The 24,801-nt window shown below is 43.8% G+C and overlaps 3 protein-coding genes across 3 annotated transcripts in view; 2 read left to right on the plus strand and 1 right to left on the minus strand.

The window, feature by feature from the left end:
* The first annotated feature begins 666 nt into the window (after window positions 1-666).
* Window positions 667-9,701, plus strand: pycr1b (pyrroline-5-carboxylate reductase 1b). Its single transcript, XM_069705053.1, has 9 exons — window positions 667-786; window positions 3,637-3,725; window positions 4,907-4,977; window positions 5,088-5,267; window positions 5,617-5,724; window positions 5,816-5,929; window positions 6,813-6,905; window positions 7,781-7,944; window positions 8,490-9,701. The coding sequence occupies exons 2-9, from the start codon at window positions 3,659-3,661 to the stop codon at window positions 8,665-8,667; spliced, it is 975 nt and encodes a 324-aa protein (XP_069561154.1). The 5' UTR covers window positions 667-786; window positions 3,637-3,658; the 3' UTR covers window positions 8,668-9,701.
* Window positions 9,702-12,603: 2,902 nt separating this feature from the next.
* Window positions 12,604-16,836, minus strand: LOC138624573 (uncharacterized). Its single transcript, XM_069704877.1, has 12 exons — window positions 16,785-16,836; window positions 16,672-16,738; window positions 16,475-16,632; window positions 16,367-16,404; window positions 16,293-16,328; window positions 16,057-16,256; window positions 15,859-15,986; window positions 15,717-15,788; window positions 15,527-15,564; window positions 14,945-15,400; window positions 14,630-14,849; window positions 12,604-12,736 (listed from the first exon to the last, which is right to left on the minus strand). The coding sequence occupies exons 1-11, from the start codon at window positions 16,834-16,836 to the stop codon at window positions 14,706-14,708; spliced, it is 1,389 nt and encodes a 462-aa protein (XP_069560978.1). The 3' UTR covers window positions 12,604-12,736; window positions 14,630-14,705.
* Window positions 16,837-18,569: 1,733 nt separating this feature from the next.
* mafgb (v-maf avian musculoaponeurotic fibrosarcoma oncogene homolog Gb) overlaps window positions 18,570-24,801 on the plus strand; it is a 19,990-nt gene continuing 13,758 nt past the window's right edge. Inside the window, 1 exon segment of the mRNA XM_069705054.1 lies at window positions 18,570-18,729. The gene's annotated coding sequence lies outside the window, so the exon portion shown is untranslated.

Genomic DNA, 24,801 nt, shown 5'->3' on the forward strand with positions numbered 1-24,801 from the left:
TTATATATAAACATATATTATATATATAAACATAAATTATATACATAAACATATATACATATATTGTATATATAAACATATATTATATTTATAAACATATATTATATATAAATATATTGTGTGTGTGTATATATATATATTGTTTATATAAACATATATATATATATATATATATATATATATATAAACATATATTGTATATATAAACATATATTATATATATAAACATAAATTATATACATAAACATATATACATATATTGTATATATAAACATATATTATATTTATAAACATATATTATTTATAAACATATATTGTGTGTATATATATTGTTTATATAAACATATATATATATATAAACATATATTGTGTGTATATATACTGTTTATATAAACATATAAACATATATATATATTTATATATAAACATATATTGTGTGTATATATACTGTATAGTGATAACCTCCTTATCAACTCAGGTTCATGTGTTTGACCTACATTCCTCCTGCAGCTTCACCTCGCTGACTCTCAGAGGACTGATGCAACCAAGGCGGGGCCGCCTCCAAAACCCCGCCCATTCTCCGTAATATAGTACTTCATTGGTTAGCTGCTCGGAGCATCTCTGTCGTGATTGGTCAGAGTCGCTGTCCTTCAGACCGCACCGGGGTTCAGTAAGAGAGGAAGCCACGTTGACACAGAAAGTGGCGTTTTCTGTTTTTTCTTTCTGAAATACTGTCTCATCGACCCCTCGGTCGCCTGTCAGCTGTCATCCGGACTCTACGGAAAGGTACTACTGCATGTTTCACACGTATTCATCGTGTTTGTCATCCATATCTGGTCGTGAAGCGCAGCTAGCAGAGGCGCTCATTAGCTAGCTATTAAATGCTGTTATCGCTCTGATGAGCATCGGCTAATGCTAATGCTAATGCTACGTGAATAAACGAGTACATTTAAAGAAATACAATTTAAATACTTACGTTGTTTTATTCACTAAAAGTACAAATCCAGAAGTTTCATAAAGCTGGAAACCAAAGCTTTCAGATTTAGTCTGAAATAGTTCATGTTAATGAGGTTAATATAAATATATAGATATAAATATAGATATAAGTATAAATATAGGTATAAATAGATATATATAGAGATATAGGTATAAATATATAAATATAGATATAAGTATAAATATATATATATATATATATATAAATATAGGTATATATATATATATAAGTATAAATATAGATATATATAGATATAAATATAGGTATATAGATATAAATATAGATGTATATAGATATAAATATAGATATAAGTATAAATATAGGTATATATATAGGTATAGATATAAATATAGGTATAAATATAGATATAGATAGATATACATATAGGTATATATAGATATAAATATAGGTATAAATATATAGATATAAGTATATATATATATATATATAGGTATAAATATACATATAAATATATATATAGATATAAATATAGGTATAAATATACATATAAATATAGGTATACATATAAATATAGATCTAGATATAAATATAGACATAGATATAAATATATATATATAGATATAAATATAGATATATATATAGGTATAAATATAGATATAGGTATAAATATAGATATAAATATAGGTATAAATATATAGAGCTATATAGAGATATAAATATAGTTATAAGTATAAATATAGATCTAGATATAAATATAGACATAGATATAAACAGATATAAATATATATATAGGTATAAATATAGATATAAATATAGGTATAAATATAGATATACAGTGGGTACGGAAAGTATTCAGACCCCTTTAAATTTTTCACTCTTTGTTTCATTGCAGCCATTTGCTAAAATCAAAAAAGTTCATTTTATTTCTCATTAATGTACACTCAGCACCCCATCTTGACAGAAAAAAACAGAAATGTAGAAATTTGTGCAAATTTATTAAAAAAGAAAAACTGAAATATCACATGGTCATAAGTATTCAGACCCTTTGCTGTGACACTCATATTTAACTCACATGCTGTCCATTTCTTCTGATCCTCCTTGAGATGGTTCTACTCCTTCATTGGAGTCCAGCTGTGTTTAATTAAACTGATTGGACTTGATTAGGAAAGGCACACACCTGTCTATATAAGACCTTACAGCTCACAGTGCATGTCAGAGCAAATGAGAATCATGAGGTTGAAGGAACTGTCCAAGGAGCTCAGAGACAGAGTTGTGGCAAGGCACAGATCTGGCCAAGGTTACAAAATAAGTTCTGCAGCACTCAAGGTTCCTAAGAGCACAGTGGCCTCCATAATCCTTAAATGGAAGAAGTTTGGGACGACCAGAACTCTTCCTAGACCTGGCCGTCCAGCCAAACTGAGCAATCGTGGGAGAAGAGCCTTGGTGAGAGAGGTAAAGAAGAACCCAAAGATCACTGTGGCTGAGCTCCAGAGATGCAGTAGGGAGATGGGAGAAAGTTCCACAAAGTCAACTATCACTGCAGCCCTCCACCAGTCGGGGCTTTATGGCAGAGTGGCCCGACGGAAGCCTCTCCTCAGTGCAAGACATATGAAAGCCCGCATAGAGTTTGCCAAAAACACATGAAGGACTCCCAGACTATGAGAAATAAGATTCTCTGGTCTGATGAGACCAAGATTGAACTTTTTGGTGTTAATTCTAAGCGGTATGTGTGAAGAAAACCAGGCACTGCTCATCACCTGCCCAATACAATCCCAACAGTGAAACATGGTGGTGGCAGCATCATGCTTTGGGGGTGTTTTTCAGCTGCAGGGACAGGACGACCGGTTGCAATTGAAGGAAAGATGAATGCGGCCAAGTACAGAGATATCCTGGAAGAAAACCTCTTCCAGAGTGCTCTGGACCTCAGACTGGGCCGAAGGTTCACCTTCCAACAAGACAATGACCCGAAGCACACAGCTAAAATAACAAAGGAGTGGCTTCGGAACAACTCTGTGACCATTCTTGACTGGCCCAGCCAGAGCCCTGACCTAAACCCAATGGAGCATCTCTGGAGAGACCTGAAAATGGCTGTCCACCAACGTTCACCATCCAACCTGATGGAACTGGAGAGGATCTGCAAGGAAGAATGGCAGAGGATCCCCAAATCCAGGTGTGAAAAGCTTGTTGCATCATTCCCAAGAAGACTCATGGCTGTACGAGCTCAAAAGGGTGCTTCTACTCAATACTGAGCAAAGGGTCTGAATACTTATGACCATGTGATATTTCAGGTTTTCTGTTTTAATAAATTTGCACAAATTTCTACATTTCTGTTTTTTTCTGTCAAGATGGGGTGCTGAGTGTACATTAATGAGAAATACAATGAAATTTTTTGATTTTAGCAAATGGCTGCAATGAAACAAAGAGTGAAACATTTAAAGGGGTCTGAATACTTTCCGTACCCACTGTATATAGATATAAATATAGGTATAAATATATATATATATATAGATATATACAGATATATGTATATAAATATAGATATAAAGCTGGCAGCTGTAATTAGTCACTGAGGGGATGTTTTCTAACCTCCAGTCTGGGGACCATTTTACTCCTCAACAGCTTCAGAAGTCAAAGTTTGTTAAATCAAGTGACTTTCTGATTGTTGTTGTTGTTTACAGAACAGAAGCATCATCTGACAGGATGAGTGTTGGGTTCATCGGAGCGGGTCAGCTGGCTCACGCGCTGGTCAAAGGTTTCACCGCTGCAGGTGAGGAGCACACGATCATCACTGATCATCACGATCATCATCACTGATCATCACGATCATCACGATCATCATCACTGATCATCACGATCATCACGATCATCATGATCATCATCACTGATCATCACGATCATCATCATTGATCATCACTGACGTCACAGCAGCGTTTCTTTATTCTTTTTCACATCTTTTCCTTCATTTCTTCTGTTTTATGTCTTCATTTAAGATCTTTATCCGTCTTCTGAACCCCAAACTGTTTTCTGGGGCGTTTATTGATCCTGTCATATTCATATTATTTTTCACTCCACCGAAGATGATATGTTGTCCTTAAATTTGAGGATTATATTATCAAACCTGTTTGGTGGGAGTTTTGAGAGTCCTCCCATGAGGTTTCACATCATCGGTGACCGCTAGTGTTTCCATATCTGTGTATAATTTTCCAAAAATATGGAAATGCCAGATCAGATAATAAACAAACAACATTAAAAAAAAAAACTGAAATCCAAAAACGACAAATACGAGCATTTGATCTGGGAAAAGTCATTTATTTAGTTTTGATGCTGGTGGTGCAGAAAATATCTTCTGATTCTTATAGTTGTAGTAAAAACCCTCAAAGGAGGGAGAATTAAACAATATTTTTTGTGCAGTAAAACACAGTAATAATATCATTGAAATAAGATCATTTACAAAATGTAGAAACAAGTGGCTCCACATTAAACCGTGTTTACAACCTCTCCAAACTCTCTCGGTTCTCCGGTCTGTTGTTCTGTTAAATATTTTCTGTATTTTTGTCGTGTGACGACACTTTTAGCCCAATTTAGTGTTTTTTTTGTTTGTTTTTTTTACAGAGTCTGGATCGTGTATTACGTTTGTTTTTGTTGTTTTTTTCAAAATGTAAAATGGGACCTGTAGAATAAAGTGATTTCAGTGAAACATCCCTGTAAGCTTAGATTTAGTTGTTTTTCCTGCCGGAGACATTCGGGACACGATAACCCGACGATAACTTCTACTTTAATAAATGGTGTAATTTTTTAAAAGAAAACGTGCTGTTTCCAACCGGCCGGCGGGTCGCGTGGTCCGGAGGTCCAATCCGGTCCTGGTGCTGCTGTAACGTTGGATTCCCCGCTCGGTTATCAGTCAGTTATCTGACAGTTGTTCTTTCCCGTCTCATTGAACGTCTCCAGGTGTGATTGCGACACACCGGATCACCGCCAGCTCCCCCGAGACAGATCTGCCCACCGTGTCGGGACTCAGGGTGAGGACACACCTGTCTGCCTGCTCGTTTACAACGTGTGCACGTTTCCGTGGTAACACCCGTCTGTCTTCCGGCCTCCTCACCGTCACCAGTTTCTTCTTCTCTTGTAGAAAATGGGGGTGAGCCTGACGACCAGCAACAAAGAGACCGTCAGCAAGAGCGACGTGCTCTTCTTGGCCGTGAAGCCGCACATCATCCCGTTCGTTCTGGACGAGATCGGGCCGGACATCGAGGACCGCCACCTCATCGTGTCCTGCGCTGCAGGTGTGACCATCAGCTCCATAGAGAAGGTCGGCGTCGCTCACGTTTACAGGAACTTCACTTCATTGTTGCAGTCTTCATATCTGTTAAAACCTCAAATCAAAGGAGAATTCTTGTTTATTTCAACCTGCTGTTTTTCCCTTTAATGTGGCTTCAGACTGAAAAAAAAAATCAGGTGAATATTTGGTGCCCCTCCTCTTTCTGAATCTCTCCAGTGGAGGAGAGGAGTGCAACGTTATCGCCGAGCCACAACGGGGTTGAAATAAACAAGAATCCTCCTTTTAGGTGGAAACGAGCCGTCCTGGCCCGTTTCCCAACATGTGAAGAGAAATCGTCTCCTTCACAGACGTCTCCTACGTTTCTGTTAACATCTTCCAGAAGCTGCTTCAGTACCGCTCGGCTCCGAAGGTCATGAGATGTATGACGAACACGCCGGTGGTGGTGAGAGAGGGAGCGACGGTGTACGCCACCGGGACGCATGCAGAGGTAACGAGCTGATCGAGGAGAGACTAAAAAGAACCAGAGAGATCAGCTGATTGTTTTTATGTTGCTTAGCAGCAGATTGTTGTTATTTCAGGTGGAGGATGGAAAGTTACTGGAGCAGCTGATGGCCAGCGTCGGTTTCTGCACGGAGGTGGAGGAGGACCTCATCGATGCCGTCACCGGTCTGAGCGGCAGCGGACCCGCCTACGTCAGTACCTTCAGAGATGGATGATGGTTCTGGTTGTAACTCTGAGTTCTGGCATGTGGTCCTTTTGTTCCAGAACAGACTGGATCTGCTGCACAGACTTTTTCTTTCCAAAGAAACTCAGAGCGACAGACGTACTGAGATTGTAGGACTGATGTCACATCCAGTTTTTGGGAGATAGTTATGATCGAGTGCTTTCACTGCCAACGCACTCAACTAATCAGTATTTATTTGATTAATTATTTCGTCTGTAAGATGTGAAAAATAATGACAAAGTATTCCATTAATAACAAGTTACTGAGAAACGTAAGCACGCCTTCATAAATGATGAGTAACCTGAATGTTTTTTGTTTGTTCGACTTCATTGTTGAACCAGATTTTCTGGGCTTCATACTGCTGCTTGTTTCCTCTTCTGTTCAGCAGCTGGTAAAACGCAGGAACTCTTTTAATGCTCGAGGAGAAACGCTGGCAGGTAGAAGAGGTTGAACGAATGCATATTCTTTTGAATGAGTCGGAGCCCAGCTGTGGTAATGACTTCTATTTTCAAATGTCAGACCCGCCCGCTTTATAAAACACTCACGTCAAGTGTACTTTGTGGCCGACAGACAGCAGCTGAGGAAATTAAGAATAATTGCATCGGTGTGTTTTTATCTGCCGTCTGCGTCGAGCTTCACTCGGGTAGTTAAAGAGAGTTGAAAAGGTCTCGTTTGTTTTGTGACGGTTCGTCTTCAGAGCTACCGGAGACAAAAAAAAACTCCACAAAAATCTAATCTGCAGGCTTAAATTGAGATAATTTGCATGTCCAACTATGTGATGAAGCATTTATATGATTTATATGTATGTGCTGTTGTTACGTTAAAGGAGAACCTGTCATCTGTTTCAACAGGCGTTCACGGCTCTCGATGCTCTCGCAGACGGAGGAGTGAAGATGGGTTTACCGAGGAGGCTCGCTGTCAGACTCGGAGCTCAGGCCCTGTTGGTTAGTGTGTGTGTGTGTGTGTGTGTGTGTGTGTGTGTGTGTGTGTGTGTGTGTGTGTGTGTGTGTGTGTGTGTGTGTGTGTGTGTGTGTGTGTGTGTGTCTCTGTCTCTTTAGTCGTACTTATTCTCCACATTAACCCTCCTTGATTCACTTCTCTGCATGTTTGCAGGCAACAACAAAAAAACGCCATTATGAGTTGCTGCTTTCACTTTCCAGCGATTCTAATAATTGCTGACTTTTGTTCAATAGAAGAATGAAACGCCGAGAAAATAAACACCTGCAGGGCAACAAAAAAGAAAGAGAAAAATAAAAGGAATACATTTGGTCTTGGAGCTGTTTCCTGCAGGGTCAGCACAAATTTTAAATTGCTCTTTTTCACAAATAACTGAGATAATGTTTGTTTATTTTTTTTAATTTTTTTTGCGATCACAATTTGGCCGTTTATCTGAAAGGATAATTGGAATTTATTAATTTAAAACATTTCCAGTTATGGTGGCAGCTGCTGTCGTCATCGTACTCGCTGTGTTTACCGCCTCTCAGCTGTTTTAGGAGTAATTGTGTGTTTTGTTGTTGTTTTCCTGCTGAAGCCTCGTCACATGTTGTCAGTGTCTTGGTTGGTGTGTTACAGTCATGTTGTGTCTGTCTGCGCTGCACCGACACGCTGCCTGGGAACATTTTACAATATAAAGGATTCTGTATTTCAGTGCACATATTTTCCATTCACATAATGAAGATGAACATAAATCAGATGAAATATGATTCAGTCAACGACGCGTCGCTGTGACTCGTATCAGCAGTCAACAGGTTGTTTCTACATACATGTATGTATTTACCTTCCTAATTACTCGCCACGTTCTTTTTTTTTCTCTCTTCAGGGAGCAGCTAAGATGCTCCTGGACTCCGAGCAGCACCCCGGCCAGCTGAAGGACAACGTGTGCTCACCAGGGGGCGCCACCATCCACGCCCTGCACGTCCTGGAGAGCGGCGGCTTCCGCAGCCTCCTTATCAACGCTGTGGAGGCGTCGTGCATCAGGACACGGTGAGATGGCTGCTTCTGGAAACGCAAAACACACGTCACCTTTTCCAGCCTTCTCTTCTGCTGTTTCTGCGTCCCAACATTCAGCCGACTCGGCAACCGTCGAGGTCTCATTATGTTCAGAACTAAATGGAAATTACTTTCTCCATCATTCCTTTGAGCACTCAAATACCACAATACCCTGTGTAACATCTTTTAATGGATTTTTTTCTAAGTTACTAAACTGGCATTGATCTGAAACACAAAGAAAAGCAGCAGGTCGTCACATTTAAGAGGATGATATCGGCTCATTACTGAATTTTGCTGAATAAATGATTTAAGCCAGTTGGTAGAAGAGGAGTCGCCACTGGTCCACAAAACTTGCATGGATTATGTAGAAATGTCTGTAGATAGAATTTTAAATGTCAGAAATGTACCACAAATATTGCAGGTGTAGAATTCTGCTTTGACCCGTAAATCTCAGAACGTTGAAAGTGTGTCGCTGTCTTTATATAGGGAAGGAAATATGACACGCACACCTGATGTCAGGGTTTCCCTTCCTCTCACAGGGAGCTGCAGTTCCTGGCCGACCAGGAGCGAATCTCTCCGGCCGCCATCAAGAAAACCACGTTGGACAAAGTTCTGCAGCAGCCCGGCGTCGAGGTCAGCGGTGTCGCCACCGGCAACGGACGGCCCGGACTCAACCTGTTCAACAACCACAGCTCTGGGGTCAAGAAGAAGAACTGAGTCCACGAGAGGCAGACACACACACACACACACACACACACACACACACACACACACACACACACACACACACACCACACTCACACTCACTCACACTCACACTCACTCACTCACACATGCGTCACAGCTTTAAGTGTACCGGTGTGTACACGTGTAGACATGAATACATCTCAAACAGCTGTTTGGCCATTGAACTTCAGAAATGGACTCAGGACTTCTCTGAAAAAGTTCCTCTGCCAAATGATTTATTCGTGTTCCGGTGGACCTCCTGGTGACGTCACCAACGCCGGCGTATTCTGCACACATGGATCACAGTTACAGCCTTACGTTGTGTAGCAGGATTACTGTTTACACAAACCCAGATAGACGCTGAAGTGCATTTACAGTCTGTCTGTGTGTCGGGCTCCTTCACCGGTACCGACCCGGTGGGCCATCGTGAGGTCCTGGTCCACACCAGGCAGCAGATGGCTGCTGGATAATGACGAGCTCTCAACGTCTGTTTTTAATGTCTGTCTTTAAAAAGCGGAAGTCATCATGTACCCTTTTCTTTTTGCAAATAATTTACTTTTTGTTTGGCCAACGGTGTTCAACTCTTAAAATACTGAATATGATGTGAACAAACATTTTAAAACATCTTTTGTTTTTCTTGTCATCTATGAAATCTGTAGATTTTATAGCATTTTAAGGATATTGTGCCTTTGGCCCCGTGACCCAGAACATATTTTTTCTGTCATTCCAAACTCATTTTTGCGCATCTAAAAACCCAAAAGGCACTTTTTTTTTTCTCTTTTTTTTTTCTGTGAAATTTTCATCTGGAGGTGCAACTAGAAGCTAAAATAAGTGTGAAACACAGTTCATATAGACAATGATGTAAAGGCATTATGTCAGACATCAATCCGTCCTAACTGCATTTTCTATTGTTCTTAATATTTTTATTCCCACCATGTTACATGTTATTGTTTTGTTTGGAGCATCAGCCACTGAATTGGAATGCGAGTCCAAAAATTGACATTAAAGACGCAGAGACGAGTATATTTCTTGCTTATCTTCTGTGTATTATGTATTTCACGCTTTCCTTCTTCATAGTTGGAGGTTTCCCTCAGACCTGTCCGTCCATCTGTGAGTAGTGATTTGCACCCTGGCCTCCAGAGGGCGCCCTTTGATCAGTGGGACCCGTTCACACATTCCTATGAAGATCAAATGACTCCCTTCACATTGCTGCCAGTTGAGACTTAAAATGAACCCTAATCTAGCTTCAAGTATAACAACCCCTCCTCACTTATTGGGAAGCGGCATCAGCTGCAGCGCTTCGATTACACGTTTCACCGCCTCGTCATCCGGATCTCTCGTGTCCCGCCGGTGTCCCGCCGGTGTCCCGCTGGTGGTCACGGCCTCCTGAATTCTTTCCCCATCACATCTCCCGCCTGCTATAATTAGACCTTGTGTACGCATTAAAATAATAAGAGGTAAATATGTTTTCCTCACCGGCCTTCGGGCACTTTGTGATTGGATGTCAAAGGAAACACGGGCCACTTATAGAAGCTTTCTGTCAGGGGACATGTGATCGTGGTTCTGTCTCCAGATTCAGACGTCCTCCGTCCCTCTCAGACTCTACCAGGTCAAAGACACGGGAGGGCGCAGGTTTCATCTTCTCTAAAAGAAACTTCAGTGTTACAGTAAGTAACAAGTAAGAAGTTTAGTATGCAGTACTTGAGGTAAAAGTACCCATTCTGAAAGAAAACAGCACCTGTGAGTGACACTGAGTTAGGAGGTGTATAAATAATATCACAATTATTATTTCAGTCCAGTGTTTCTCAGCCGAGAAGCCCAAACCTTTCCAACGAGTCCTATGACAAATCTGAAGGGTCATGAAGTGATTTTAAAGCAGAAGAAACGCAAAAATACAAAGTTGTTCTCGACAGCTGATTGTCTCATTGTTTGGACTTTTGTCTAATCTTTGTGTTTTTTGGGGGAAATATCGAGGGAAATTTCTCTGGTTGAATTTCTAATCTTCGATCAATGTGTTTGTTCATTTGAATTAAACTTCCTACTTCATGATTATGGTTGAACAATTACTTTTTTTTATTTGGATACAATAAAAACAGACAACAGGACATACGCTGAGTCGACATCAAATACTTTTGTCTTTCTATTACTTCCATTCTTTAGGAGATTTTTTTTTCTAGAAACTGCTTTTTGTAAAGCGGTAAAAGCCCCCAAAAAATGATGGTTTTATGTCAAATCTGCATCTTAAAATCATAACGAGGAACTACAGCTGTCAGATAAATGAAGCAGAGCAGACGTGTAAAGAAATGCAGCTCTGTGCATGCAGAGTTTTTGAGTCGATGTTCATTTCCAGCACTTCTAAAACTACAGTAATATCGATGTGTTTTTATGTTAGTGTGATAGAGGAGGACAGACGTGCGCTTACATTTGGATTTATTAAGAGACCGCAGACTTCAGCTCTGTTTGTAATTTTTAGATATTCGGGCCCTCTTGCTCCATTTTGGATTAACGAATGGCACTTTGTGCAGGACGCAGATAGGCTGCTGGTGTATTCAGGCAATACACAGGTGCATAATGGTGAAGTCAGAATGATGGAGGAAGAGTGATGGTTTGTGAAGAGCCATGTCCTCATTATAATTGAACGATTTATTGCTGTTGTAGGATTAGTTTTATTTTCCTTAAACTAATACACACACCAGTGTCCCTTGATTAAATTGCTCTCACTGTGCCTGTTTATTTGTGCGTGCAATGGTTTTTCCTCCGCCGCTGAAGTGTCTTGGTAATCCCTCTTTTATTCCGAAAGGTTATTCTCCGCTTGCTCCTGCCGCTGTCCGTTAAGATTAGCCATTCCTGGAGAGACTTCCATTTGCCTCTCATTATTAGTCTTCTGTTGCCTCTCGTTGGCTCGTTCAGCTTTGAGCGCCTCTCGTCCACCCGAGGTGAAGAGGATGTGCTCGGTGTCAATCATCCCGACACCGGCTGACGGTCTAAGATGGCAGTTCAGTGGTAGATAATCCTGAGTGGAAGGTTTGGTGTGTGTGTGTGTGTGTGTGTGTGTGTGTGTGTGTGTGTGTGTGTGTGTGTGTGTGTTTCAGCCCAGCGTGGGATTTCTGTCCACAGGTAGGCCAGATGCTTCCTGTCATCCTCATTCAATCAGTGTAATCAGTGACCTTTGCAGTAACATGGTTGTTTGCATTTCGTATCAGGACCGAGAGGAACCACAGAAACCGAGAGGAGAGAAGAGAAGGACGAGCTTCTCCACCAAACATCACCTAAAACCTCCAGCAAGGAAAGAGCTGTGAGTTTGTCATGTCCTCTGTTTGACTGTTTATGAGCTACAGTGTGTGTGTGTGTGTGTGTGTGTGTGTGTGTGTGTGTGTGTGTGTGTGTGTGTGTGTGTGTGTGTGTGTGTGTGTGTGTGTGTGACCCGTGTACAGCCGTGATCTCGGCGGTGATACAGTATCAGCTTTGTGCAGCTGTCTGGCGAAACGGTCGCAGGAAGAGGAAACTCTTCTGTTAGCACACAGTCAGTGAATCTGCAGTCTGAGTTTCCCTCTCAGGACAACTTGTTATTCACAGACCGAGAGGACACCTGGAGACTCACCTTCACTCTTACTGACACCTGTAGACGAACCGGACACGTCAGCACCATTTTAATGTCCTCTTTACACCTCTGTCGGGCAGTATCATCATGTAAACTTATATTTTATATGTAAATCCATCAAGTTCCTTCTTCAGACCCACGTTTAACTTGTTAATGTAGCTTGTTGATAAATGAAGTAGTTATTTGGTACATTATCACTTTGATATGATGGCTAACGGTGGGGCTAATTTTACACACTACTGGGGAGCTTAATCTATAATAATGCAATAAAGTAGCATGTAAATACTTAAATAAATGCACTTAGTTACTGTCACTGACATCAAGGCTCCAGTATAATTACCATTTATTCATTAAATTTCATTTATACAGCAGCAAATCATAGAATAAACTGGAAGGAAAAGCTCCCTTTCAACAGGAAGAAGCCTCCGACAGGATCAAGCTCAGAAGTGGGCGGAGCATCTGCCACAGGCGGAGAGCAGAGAGAGAAAAGAAAAGCATAGAGACACAACAAACAATTAACATAAGGAAAGTAGGCGTGGCCACAAACCACAGATCAGAAACATGCTTTGACATGAAGAGCGACTAACGTGGGAGAAATATGACTGAGAGAGTCAGAGAGTTATTAGGACGTCCTGATAAAATCAGTTTACTGGATGTGACCTCGAGAATAATACATTTATCAGATGTGTGACTTAACCTGCTGAATTTTTAACCATTTTCTAAATAATACCAAAATATACCTCACATTTCAGCAGCTGGTAAAGATTTAGTCCTCGAAGGTCTGTGGACATCCAAGCAGAAATATCAGTCGATGAATATGTGATACCGGCTCTTCCTCACAAACTGAGTGGCATTCTTCAGAAATAGGCTGCTAATATTAGCTGAGTGCTTCCTTATCGTGTATGTGAAGTCATTAATTCCCTCACAAATGGAAATGGATATTGATAAACTACTGAACAGTAATAGTTTAGTTTGTTTGTAAATGATGCCGTAAATAAGCGCTGATGGTGTAAATGTTTGGTTCGTCTTATTATATGTTGTTTTAAATCTCCTGCATTTAAAAAAAATGATCAAATGATTGTTAGCCAACAAACCGGACAATAAAAACTGGAAAAGTGCAAAACGTCTGGCAGTTAGTTTTACATATTAAACTGTAGTATTAAACTTTTGAAAAAAGATTGTCATCCTCCTGTTTAATTGTTTCTATGAAGATTCTTAAGAGAAAAAACTGTTAAATAGCGTGAATGTGGAAAGTGACTGTTTATTCTGTGGAAACTTGAGTCAGGATCTCATAATTTTTTTAATCTGCAATATCACATCCTTCTTTTAGAAGAACGACGGTTGTGATATAAATCTTTAATGTGAGCTGGATGTGTTCTTTGAATTAGGAAATCAACTTAAGAACAAACCGTCAACAAAAGTTCAAGTCCGTGTGAAGTTTCTCAAACGAGTACTTTACCTTCTTTTTATTTCTATGTGGATAAATGTTTGTGTTCACCATCTAAATTGGATTGTTTCTTTATTTTCCACCTGCAGTCCATTTTCTTCTGCATTTGAACACAAAAAGGGAAAACGTGTGAATTATCTGCAATATTGAGGTTCTTACATTTCCAAATGCTGATGCTCATAATGAAAGCATCCCTGATCAGGTGTTACAGTATATTTTTAATATTTTACTCATCACTCTTTGTCTTGTTGTCATATCAACGGTTCACATGCAGTGATGGAAAAAGATGCTTTACTTTAGTAAAAGTACCAATACTGCATGAAAGGTTTTATTCAACGTACGGAGGAATTAGCTGCAAAATGCAGTATTAAAATATGAAAGTAAAAGTAATAGTTTGATGCCTCTGACTGATACGTGAATATAATATGACATCATTGTTTTATTAATACCGAGGCATCAGTGTGTAAACAGCATGTTACTGTTTGATAGTTCAAACTTCTTTATATCCAGTTTTATAAACGGGGACAGCAGATAAATGTGAAGGTTTGTCAGATGATTACTGGGAGAAAACTAACTTCTGTTTTTACTTTTTTACTCATCTTTTAGTTTTGGTAAGATACGAATCATTTGAACATTTATTGAAATAAAAGGGGAGAAATTTAAAAGGAGAAAAATCCCTTTTTGATGGAGCTGTTAACAACAGCTGAAATGTGACCAGTGGTTTAATCTTAAATGTTGTATTTTAAAAGCTTGTTACACTATTGTGTCAAATCTTTATTTTAGAAGTAACTAACACATGTAGTTCAGTAGAGAATATCTATCTATATATATATATATATAGATATTCTCTATATAATGTAGTATGAAGTGTCAGAAAATGAAAATACTCAAGTAAAGTACAGTACCTCTAACTTGTACTTTAGTACAGTACTTGAGTAAATGTACTGCGTTACTTCCCACCATGTCCCATGTGAGCTGAGTTTAGAGAAGGTCCCAGCTGTCCTGTCCTCTCCACGCGGCTGTAGTAGCGTCTCGTGTCTCTTTAAATGCGGGTTGCGTCGAGCCTTCATGAATGAAACCACGTGATCCAAACATCATTTGACGTCTGGCGCCTCCGACCAGAGACTAAAACAAGCGAGGAGGAAGGAGTGGATTTATCTCGAGACCTGCGAGGAGGCGTGCGCGGAAAAAACATTTCTCCAATTGTGTCTTCAGCTCACCGGGTCAGCGCGAACCCGAACCTCGGAGGGCGCGGTGGGGAAGGACGCCGGCGGGACTTCTGGTGAGTCAGCTCTGTCGAAATCAAAGATGAAATTCCTTTTGAAAAGAAAAGCAAAGTGTTGAATGTAGAGGTTCTGATGAATGTGGAGGTTCTGATGAATGTAGAGGTTCTGATGAATGTGGAGGTTCTGATGAATGTAGAGGTTCTGATGAATGTGGAGGTTCTGATGAATGTGGAGGTTCTGTTGAATGTAGAGGTTCTGATGAATGTGGAGGTTCTGATGAATGTAGAGGTTCTGATGAATGTGGAGGTTCTGATGAATGTGGAGGTTCTGATGAATGTGGAGGTTCTGTTGAATGTAGAGGTTCTGATGAATGTGGAGGTTCTGTTGAATGTAGAGGTTCTGATGAATGTGGAGGTTCTGATGAATGTGGAGGTTCTGTTGAATGTAGAGGTTCTGATGAATGTGGAGGTTCTGATGAATGTGGAGGTTCTGATGAATGCGGAGGTTCTGTTGAATGCGGAGGTTCTGATGAATGTGGAGGTTCTGATGAATGTGGAGGTTCTGTTGAATGTGGAGGTTCTGATGAATGTAGAGGTTCTGTTGAATGTAGAGGTTCTGATGAATGTGGAGGTTCTGATGAATGTAGAGGTTCTGATGAATGTGGAGGTTCTGATGAATGTGGAGGTTCTGAATTGTTCTGATGAATGTGGAGGTTCTGATGAATGTGGAGGTTCTGTTGAATGTAGAGGTTCTGATGAATGTGGAGGTTCTGATGAATGTAGAGGTTCTGATGAATGTGGAGGTTCTGATGAATGTGGAGGTTCTGTTGAATGTAGAGGTTCTGATGAATGTGGAGGTTCTGATGAATGTAGAGGTTCTGATGAATGTGGAGGTTCTGTTGAATGTAGAGGTTCTGATGAATGTGGAGGTTCTGATGAATGTGGAGGTTCTGTTGAATGTGGAGGTTCTGATGAATGTAGAGGTTCTGTTGAATGTAGAGGTTCTGATGAATGTAGAGGTTCTGTTGAATGTAGAGGTTCTGATGAATGTGGAGGTTCTGTTGAATGTGGAGGTTCTGATGAATGTAGAGGTTCTGTTGAATGTAGAGGTTCTGATGAATGTAGAGGTTCTGTTGAATGTGGAGGTTCTGTTGAATGTGGAGGTTCTGATGAATGTAGAGGTTCTGTTGAATGTAGAGGTTCTGATGAATGTGGAGGTTCTGATGAATGTAGAGGTTCTGATGAATGTGGAGGTTCTGTTGAATGTGGAGGTTCTGTTGAATGTGGAGGTTCTGATGAATGTAGAGGTTCTGTTGAAGGTAGAGGTTCTGATGAATGTGGAGGTTCTGTTGAATGTGGAGGTTCTGATGAATGTGGAGGTTCTGATGAATGTAGAGGTGTTCTGTTGAATGTAGAGGTTCTGATGAATGTGGAGGTTCTGTTGAATGTAGAGGTTCTGATGAATGTAGAGGTTCTGATGAATGCGGAGGTTCTGTTGAATGCGGAGGTTCTGATGAATGTAGAGGTTCTGATGAATGTGGAGGTTCTGTTGAATGTGGAGGTTCTGATGAATGTGGAGGTTCTGTTGAATGTGGAGGTTCTGTTGAATGTGGAGGTTCTGATGAATGTGGAGGTTCTGATGAATGTGGAGGTTCTGTTGAATGTGCACCACCACCACCACCACCACCACCACCACCATCACCACCACCGCCGCCGCCGCCGCCGCGCTTATGTTGCCGCTTGTCCCGGTGTGCGCCGCCGCCGCCGCCGCCGCGTCGTCCCGTCGCCGCTGTCGTTTAAAGGGCAGTGGTCTGGTGGTGCTGAATCATCAGCACCACCCATCGGTGCCGCCTCCACCGAGACCCGGGCGGTCGCTCCACCGACCATCCGGTGGGTTCGTCACAAGACAGACAAAGACCGGAGCCATGTGGCGGAATTAGAGACCGAGCTGTGTGCGGGGATTCCCTCGTTGTGTGGCTCGATATTCATAAAGCTGGAAGGAAGTGGAGCCGGAGGAGGTGGAGGAGGAGGTGGAGGAGGTGGAGGAGCAACGCGGAGCAGCGGAACCGTTCCGGAACAGGAGCGTCAACATTAGCTCCGGGAGGCGGCGGCGGTTCAGGTGAGACGGCCAGTTAGCATGCCGGGATTTCTGTCTGCTTCACGGACTGCGGGAGCAGCCGTCCGCCTGCTCTCTACCGGGGGAGCAGCCTGCTCTCTACCGGGGGAGCAGCCTGCTCTCTACCGGGGGAGCAGCCTGCTCTCTACCGGGGGAGCAGCCGTCCGGAGGGTCGGTAGCTGTCAGCCGTCCCGCGGCTAGCTAACGGCGTGTCCCGGAGCGGCGGGGTGACATGTCCCGTTGTGTCCGCCGACGGGCCTCCGGTTCATGACGCTCAGCAGCAGCGGTGATTATTATGATGATCTTTTTACTCGTGTTGTCAGCTTCAGAAGCGGAGAGTCGGTCGGCTTCCCGGTGGGTCGGCTTCCCGGTGGGTCGGCTTCCCGGTGGGTCGGCTTCCCGGTGGGTCAGCTTCCCGGTGGGTCGGCTTCCCGGTGGGTCAGCTTCCCGGTGGGTCAGCTTCCCGGTGGGCCGCCGGTGAGCTCGCGGCACAGATGCTGATTCATCACAACGTTGTTATTTCTTAACGTTTAGCGCGAGCGGATCGGAGGGAGCCATGGCAACATGGCAACATGGCACCATGGCAACATGGCACCATGGCAACATGGCACCATGGCAACATGGCAACATGGCAACATGGCAACATGGCAACATGGCACCATGGCAACATGGCAACATGGCAACATGGCACCATGGCAACATGGCAACATGGCAACATGGCACCATGGCACCATGGCAACATGGCAACATGGCACCATGGCAACATGGCAACATGGCACCATGGCAACATGGCAACATGGCAACATGGCAACATGGCACCATGGCAACATGGCAACATGGCAACATGGCAACATGGCAACATGGCACCATGGCAACATGGCAACATGGCACCATGGCACCATGGCAACATGGCACCATGGCAACATGGCAACATGGCACCATGGCAACATGGCAACATGGCAACAAATGCAACATGGCAACATGGCAACATGGCAACAAATGCAACATGGCAACAAATGCAACATGGCAACATGGCAACAAATGCAACATGGCAACATGGCAACATGGCAACAAATGCAACATGGCAACATGGCTGGCAACGGGGTGTAAACGGAGCCGGTCACGGAGAGGACGGTGACGTGTTGGTTGTTTAAAATGACATTTAATGTGCTTTTCTGCTTGTTTGATTATCCAGAACATGTGATGTGCAGAGCCGTCATCACCGTTTACATTGTTTAGGTGCTCAACCTGGCTTCACCCCCCCCACCCCCCAGTCTGTTTCTCTTTTTTTTAACATTTTGTCCACCAATTTTAAAAAAATTGGCAATTATCCTTAAAAACAAATAAAATGTGAAAGAGAAGAGGTGAGTCCCACTAATGGTTCATTAATAGTTCATTAATGAACCACTAATGGTTCATTAATGAACCCACACTGAGACTTGTGCTTAAAACAAAGCGCCTCCTGAACTCTAATGCTCTGCAACAGAATCTGATTGATCTCCTGCGGATGGACCATTATCTGCTGCCTGCTAGCAGCTCTGCACCTCCTGAACACGGAGGAGTCATCGGGAAGCTCTGTGGGCAAAGAGAAACAGAAACTTCACCCTAATGACTCCACATCAGCAGCTTCAGTCCGAGTCAGCACTCTGCAGAGTGGATCAAAAGTATGTAGTAAGCAAGTTGGCAAGTACTTTAATAGAGGGTCATAATGATGAAACAGTTGTCTCAGTATTGGAGAGAAGAGCCCCCCTCCCCTCCCCCCTCACCACACACATTTTTCCCATTTCCTTTCCTCATTGCATGTACGCGCACACACACACACACACACACACACACACACACACACACACACACACACACACACACACACACACACACACACACACACACACACACAACCTAGGGGCTCAGCTTTTTATTCTCCTATCAGTATTTAATCAGTGCTTGAAGTGCATTTCTGTGTCACGTGCTCCCCATCCCTCCCCGCTGTTCACCGTAATTGAACGCTGACCAATGCTTATGTGTGCAACTTTGCTGATGGTGGCGGAGCGGAGAAGACGCACGGAGCAAAGGGGGGGATGAAGGAAGAGGGAGGAAGAGGCAGGAAGAGGGAGGAAGAGGGAGGAAGAGGCAGGAAGAGGGAGGAAGAGGCACGAAGAGGGAGGAAGAGGCAGGAAGAGGGAGGAAGAGGCAGGAAGAGGGAGGAAGAGGGAGGAAGAGGGAGGAAGAGGGAGGAAGAGGGAGGAAGAGGCAGGAAGAGGGAGGAAGAGGCAGGAAGAGGCAGGAAGAGGGAGGAAGAGGCAGGAAGAGGGAGGAAGAGGGAGGAAGAGGCAGGAAGAGGCAGGAAGAGGGAGGAAGAGGCAGGAAGAGGCAGGAAGAGGCAGGAAGAGGGAGGAAGGCAGGAAGAGGCAGGAAGGAAGTGGGAGGAAGAGGGAGGAAGAGGGAGGAAGAGGCAGGAAGAGGGAGGAAGAGGCAGGAAGAGGCAGGACGAAGAGGGAGGAAGAGGCAGGAAGAGGGAGGAAGAGGCACGAAGAGGGAGGAAGAGGGAGGAAGAGGGAGGAAGAGGCAGGAAGAGGAAGAGGGAGGAAGAGGCAGGAAGAGGGAGGAAGAGGGAGGAAGAGGGAGGAAGAATGAGAGATGGGATTTGCGGAGAGATTGAGAACAAGGACCTTTTTGTCTTCAAGGCATTCCCCTGAAAATGCTGAGGCGAAGCAAATGTGCTCTCACTTGACAGATGGCGTTTTCACTTGTTACTTAGCACAGCTAGTTTCTCGTGTGTGTGTGTGTGTGTGTGTGTGTGTGTGTGTGTGTGTGTGTGTGTGTGTGTGTGTGTGTGTGTGTGTGTGTGTGTGTGTGTGTGTGTGTGTGTGTGTGTGTGTGTGTGTGTGTGTGTTGGACTCTGCATGTTCAGGGGTCCAGTTGATGAAACAGTGTGAAACCTGTTTGTCTGCGTGCTGATGGAAGGACGGGTTATTAAGACAGATGTTTATTCTGGAGGAAGAATGATGAATGTTTACAGCTTTTAAAAGGTTTTATGTGTAGAAACAATCTGTTTAACTGACATATTTAGTCTGTTTGATAAATGGAAAGTTATTTAAGACATTATGACTTCTGGAAAACCCTTCGACTTCGGCCACAACTCACAATTATTTTTATTATCTGTTCATCTGCTGAGTTTTTTTTGCTTATTCACATCATAGCAATTTCATCTCAGAATCCAAGCTGACGTCGTCACGTCTTATTTCGTTAAACTCGAACCTGACGAAGTTCAACATTAGAAATACTGCTTCTCATGACGGTAAACTGTGTCTGTGGGTTTCAGACTGCTGAAAATAATCATTAGTTCAACCCTACTGGTGATATTGACTAGTGTTGTCTTAAAACGTGGCTTTGTGCTTCATTAAAGGTTAAACGGGAGACAATGAAATAACACATTTAAAATGTTACTTTTGGGAAGTTTTTTTCATGTTTTCTTTTGTGTACCCGACAACATTTCTAACACCAGTGGCAGGAAGATACCTGAGTGTTGGTATTAAAACGTGCACCAAAACAGTATTTTACTTATTGGCTTCAATTGAGGAATATAAAAGTGTTCTTTCGTCAGTTGTTTTTAAAATAAATGCGTCTGTGTTTAATGTAGATATTGCAGCTGCGTGCTGTGGACACATGGAGAAGTTCTTATGGTTGAAGACTGTAACTGAACGAGGCGTCCAGGTCTGTCGTTCTGAGGATGTTTTGCTGCTTTTCTGACTTTGCTTTATGTTTGAAGAGGTTTGTGTTGTATGTGTTGCTCTGGGATTTGAGGAGAAGCTGCTCATTGATTGCAGGCCGGAGTGCAGGATTGCGTTAGATTGCACAGGTGTTGCAGAGATTGTGTCCACCACCACTGTGTGCTTCTGTATGCATGGGAGAGAGCTCGGTGTTTGGGAACATCATTTCTATGCAGCGTCTGCATGTTTATGATCGTGTTTACTACTGGGATCCACTTCATAAAAAATAAAAAGTCTTGTTATGTTTGCACATTTTCTGAGAGTGAGGGAGAAGTAAAACACGAGAAGCGAGCAGAGGAATAAAAGACAGTATCGGGTGAGAGAGGGAGGCAGAGAGAAAAGGAAGCAGTGGGGCAGATCAATAGTTGAGTGTTTTTTCTCCACAGTAATGATGAAATATGGTGTAAGCAGATCTGGTGCATAATCATTGCTGCGCTCCACTGTTTTTTGTTCTGCTTCCGTGTGTGTGTGTGTGTGTGTGTGTGTGTGTGTGTGTGTGTGTGTGTGTGTGTGTGTGTGTGTGTGTGTGTGTGTGTGTGTGTGTGTGTGTGTGTGTGTGTGTGTGTGTGTGTGTGTGTGTGTGTGTGTGTGTGTGATGCACCAGCCCTCGATTCCTTATTAACATAACTTCCCAGTGAACCAAAAAAAAAGAAGTGTGAAATCAAGATAAATCCCATTGCAACACACAGGAGAAGTCCAAAGAATCAGGAAATGGAAAACAAGTTTAAGTTCTGCTGTTCTTGATGGTTGTGGTGCGTTCAAACTCCAGAATTACTCCTCTGATCAGTTTCCTCTTTGACCAAAGTTCCCATGTTTTTCCCTCCGAGAACCGGTGGAGTGTTTTTGGAGCAGAAGGCTGCGTTTAAAGGAGACGACTCATTCCTACACGCACACGCACACGCACACGCGCACACACCCGGCTGCGTGCGGCTGCGTGCGGCTGCGTGCGGCTGCGTGCGGCTGCGTGCGGCTGCGTGCGGCTGCGTGCGGCTGCGTGCGGCTGCGTGCGGCTGCGAGGATGCGAGGCCTTGGTAACAGGAGGATCCGTACCAGTGGCTGTCTACCAGTTGCATCATCTCAATGCGCCAACTTGCCGCATTTTTTAACTGCAGTGTGACGATCTCAGGATTGTGGTATGAATTTCTGAACCCTTTAAAAACACACAGACGCAGCGGATCAATGCCGAGGAGAAAACAGAAGGAACAACGTGATGAGCGCCTCCAACCAGCTCTCCTCCTGCCGTCACCTGTGGCATCAAATTATCTCCAAGCAGCAAACTTTCTCCGCTGAGTTTTAATTTCTCTTTCGTCCTGGTTTTCAAAGAACACATCAGACCTGCTACCAGAAAACATCTGTTCATCTCTGGTCGCCGTCAGCGTGATCAAATGTACCTGACGAGATGAGCGATGAGCATTTGGAAGCTTGGTAATCATCATTAATAAAGTCTCTTAGGAGACTTGGACTTCTTCGTACGTCTGTTGTGGACAAAACTAATGATTATTTTCACCTCCAAGTAATCAGTTGACGGAGTAACTTCCTCTCTGGGACTCATTTCATTTAAATACCTCGTTCTATCCAACCAACAGTCCAAAACGCGTATACAGTGAACCCTCGTTTTTCGCGGGGGTTACGTTCCAAATAGAAACCGTGATAGGTGAAATCCGTGAAGTAGGAACCTTTATTTTACAATTGAAATAGATAGAACTGGACATTAAATATATCTACGTTACATATAGTCGTAATGTGATTTCAATGCACGATGCAAATCCGTGAAGCAGCGAGACCGTGAAAGGTGAACCGCGTTATAGCGAGGGTTCACTGTATTTAAAATTTCCTCCCAGAAAACCTGAAACTATTTCATGAAGTTGGACGACACAGTGCAGTTTGAAATCTTCAAGATATTTAAAGTTCCCCTCCACAGAGTTTAAAACTTGAAGGATGTTTTGAAGTTTCTGTGCTCATTGAAAATCAGATGTTTAAGGCTAACGAGCTTCATTTGTTGCATCACAAATAGGTTGAAAGTTGATATTTGTGGAAATTATTGATGTTTTAGTTCTTGATTTTAGCAGCTTTAAACATTACGAGGCCTGAAAGGAGAAAGAGAACATTAGTGCTGTACAACGTGCACATGCCTCATACTGTGTGTGTGTGTGTGTGTGTGTGTGTGTGTGTGTGTGTGTGTGTGTGTGTGTGTGTGTGTGTGTGTGTGTGTGTGTGTGTGTGTGTGTGTGTGTGTGTGTGTGTGTGTGATGAACGCCTCTCTGTGATTACTTGGCTGTTCCAAACTTTCTCTTTGTCTCCATAAAGTATTGCTGACCAGAGATGTCCAGGAGAAATAAACTCCCCACGTCGTTTAACTTATCGCTGTCTGCCTCGCAGCTCTGTGTTTGTTAAGCACACACACACACACACACACACACACACACACACACACACACACACACACACACACACACACACACACACACACACACACACACTACGGTACATGCTGTCTCTCTTCAGAAAGAGAAGCCCCTCATGAAGGATCTCAACGAGCTGACTGTGCACTTTTTTTCTGCTTGTGTTGAGAAATTTGTCATCAAACTCGACTTCTACCTGGAATAAGAGAATAAAGAGAATAAAGGAAGGTGTCGACGCCAGGACTTCTTTAATGTAACACACTTATCTCTCTCTCACACACACACACACACACACACACACACACACACACACACACACACACACACACACACACACACACACACACACACACACACACACACACACACACACACACACACACACACACACACACACACACCCCAGTGAACGGTGTAAAGTGATGTCTGCATACTGTAACATGTTCATGGAGTCCTCCTTCTCCTCCTTCTCCTCCGTCTCCTCCTCCGTCTCCTCCTCCTTCTCCTCCTCTGTCTGTTATCGTGCTTATTTCACGCTCTGCATAGCTCACACTTAATAGCTTCCTGCCCCCCCTCCTCCCCCTGTCTCTCATCAGCTCCCCCCCTTCTTCTCTATACACAGGTTGTCATTATCTCTGATCTGATTCCTAATTCTCAATTAGCCCAAACACGTGCTCATGGTTCTCCCTCACCTCTCTCACCCCTCACCCCCTCACCTCCCTCACCTGTCACCTCCCTCACCTCCCTCACCCCTCACCCCCCTCACCTCCCTCACCTCCCTCACCCCTCACCCCCTCACCTCCCTCACCTCCCTCACCTCCCTCACCTGTCACCCCTCACCTCCCTCACCTCCCTCACCTGTCACCCCTCACCTCCCTCACCCCTCACCTCCCTCACCTGTCACCCCTCACCCCCCTCACCCCTCACCTCCCTCACCTGTCATCCCTCTCCTTCCTCTCCCCTCACCTCCCTCACCCCTCACCCCCTCACCTCCCTCACCTGTCACCTCCCTCACCTCCCTCACCCCTCACCCCCCTCACCTCCCTCACCTCCCTCACCCCTCACCCCCTCACCTCCCTCACCTCCCTCACCTCCCTCACCTGTCACCCCTCACCTCCCTCACCTCCCTCACCTGTCACCCCTCACCTCCCTCACCCCTCACCTCCCTCACCTGTCACCCCTCACCTCCCTCACCCCTCACCTCCCTCACCTGTCACCCCTCACCTCCCTCACCCCTCACCTCCCTCACCTGTCACCCCTCACCTCCCTCACCCCTCACCTCCCTCACCTGTCACCCCTCACCTCCCTCACCCCTCACCACCCTCACCCCTCACCTCCCTCACCCCTCACCTCCCTCACCTGTCACCCCTCACCACCCTCACCCCTCACCACCCTCACCCCTCACCTCCCTCACCTGTCACCCCTCACCTCCCTCACCCCTCACCACCCTCACCCCTCACCTCCCTCACCTGTCACCCCTCACCACCCTCACCCCTCACCTCCCTCACCCCTCACCTCCCTCACCTGTCACCCCTCACCTCCCTCACCTCCCTCACCTGTCACC

Source organism: Brachyistius frenatus, unplaced genomic scaffold (assembly GCF_029030835.1).
Source record: "Brachyistius frenatus isolate BFR_SWC_R1_liver_20210118 unplaced genomic scaffold, ASM2903083v1 Contig_53, whole genome shotgun sequence".
In the NCBI taxonomy this organism is placed as follows: Eukaryota; Metazoa; Chordata; class Actinopteri; family Embiotocidae; genus Brachyistius; species Brachyistius frenatus.

Excerpts from the sequence above, each read along its gene's own strand:
- pycr1b (XM_069705053.1), top strand. The coding sequence starts at position 3,659 with ATGAGTGTTGGGTTCATCGGAGCGGGTCAGCTGGCTCACGCGCTGGTC. Across the intron at positions 5,930-6,812 it reads GCGGCAGCGGACCCGCCTAC|GCGTTCACGGCTCTCGATGC; the intron begins GTCAGTACCTTC and ends CTGTTTCAACAG. Across the intron at positions 6,906-7,780 it reads TCGGAGCTCAGGCCCTGTTG|GGAGCAGCTAAGATGCTCCT; the intron begins GTTAGTGTGTGT and ends TTCTCTCTTCAG.
- LOC138624573 (XM_069704877.1), bottom strand. The coding sequence starts at position 16,836 with ATGGTCGGTGGAGCGACCGCCCGGGTCTCGGTGGAGGCGGCACCGATG. Across the intron at positions 16,739-16,784 it reads GGAGGCGGCACCGATGGGTG|CGGCGACGGGACGACGCGGC; the intron begins GTGCTGATGATT and ends TTTAAACGACAG. Across the intron at positions 15,987-16,056 it reads CTCTACATTCATCAGAACCT|CTCTACATTCAACAGAACCT; the intron begins CTACATTCAACA and ends ATTCATCAGAAC.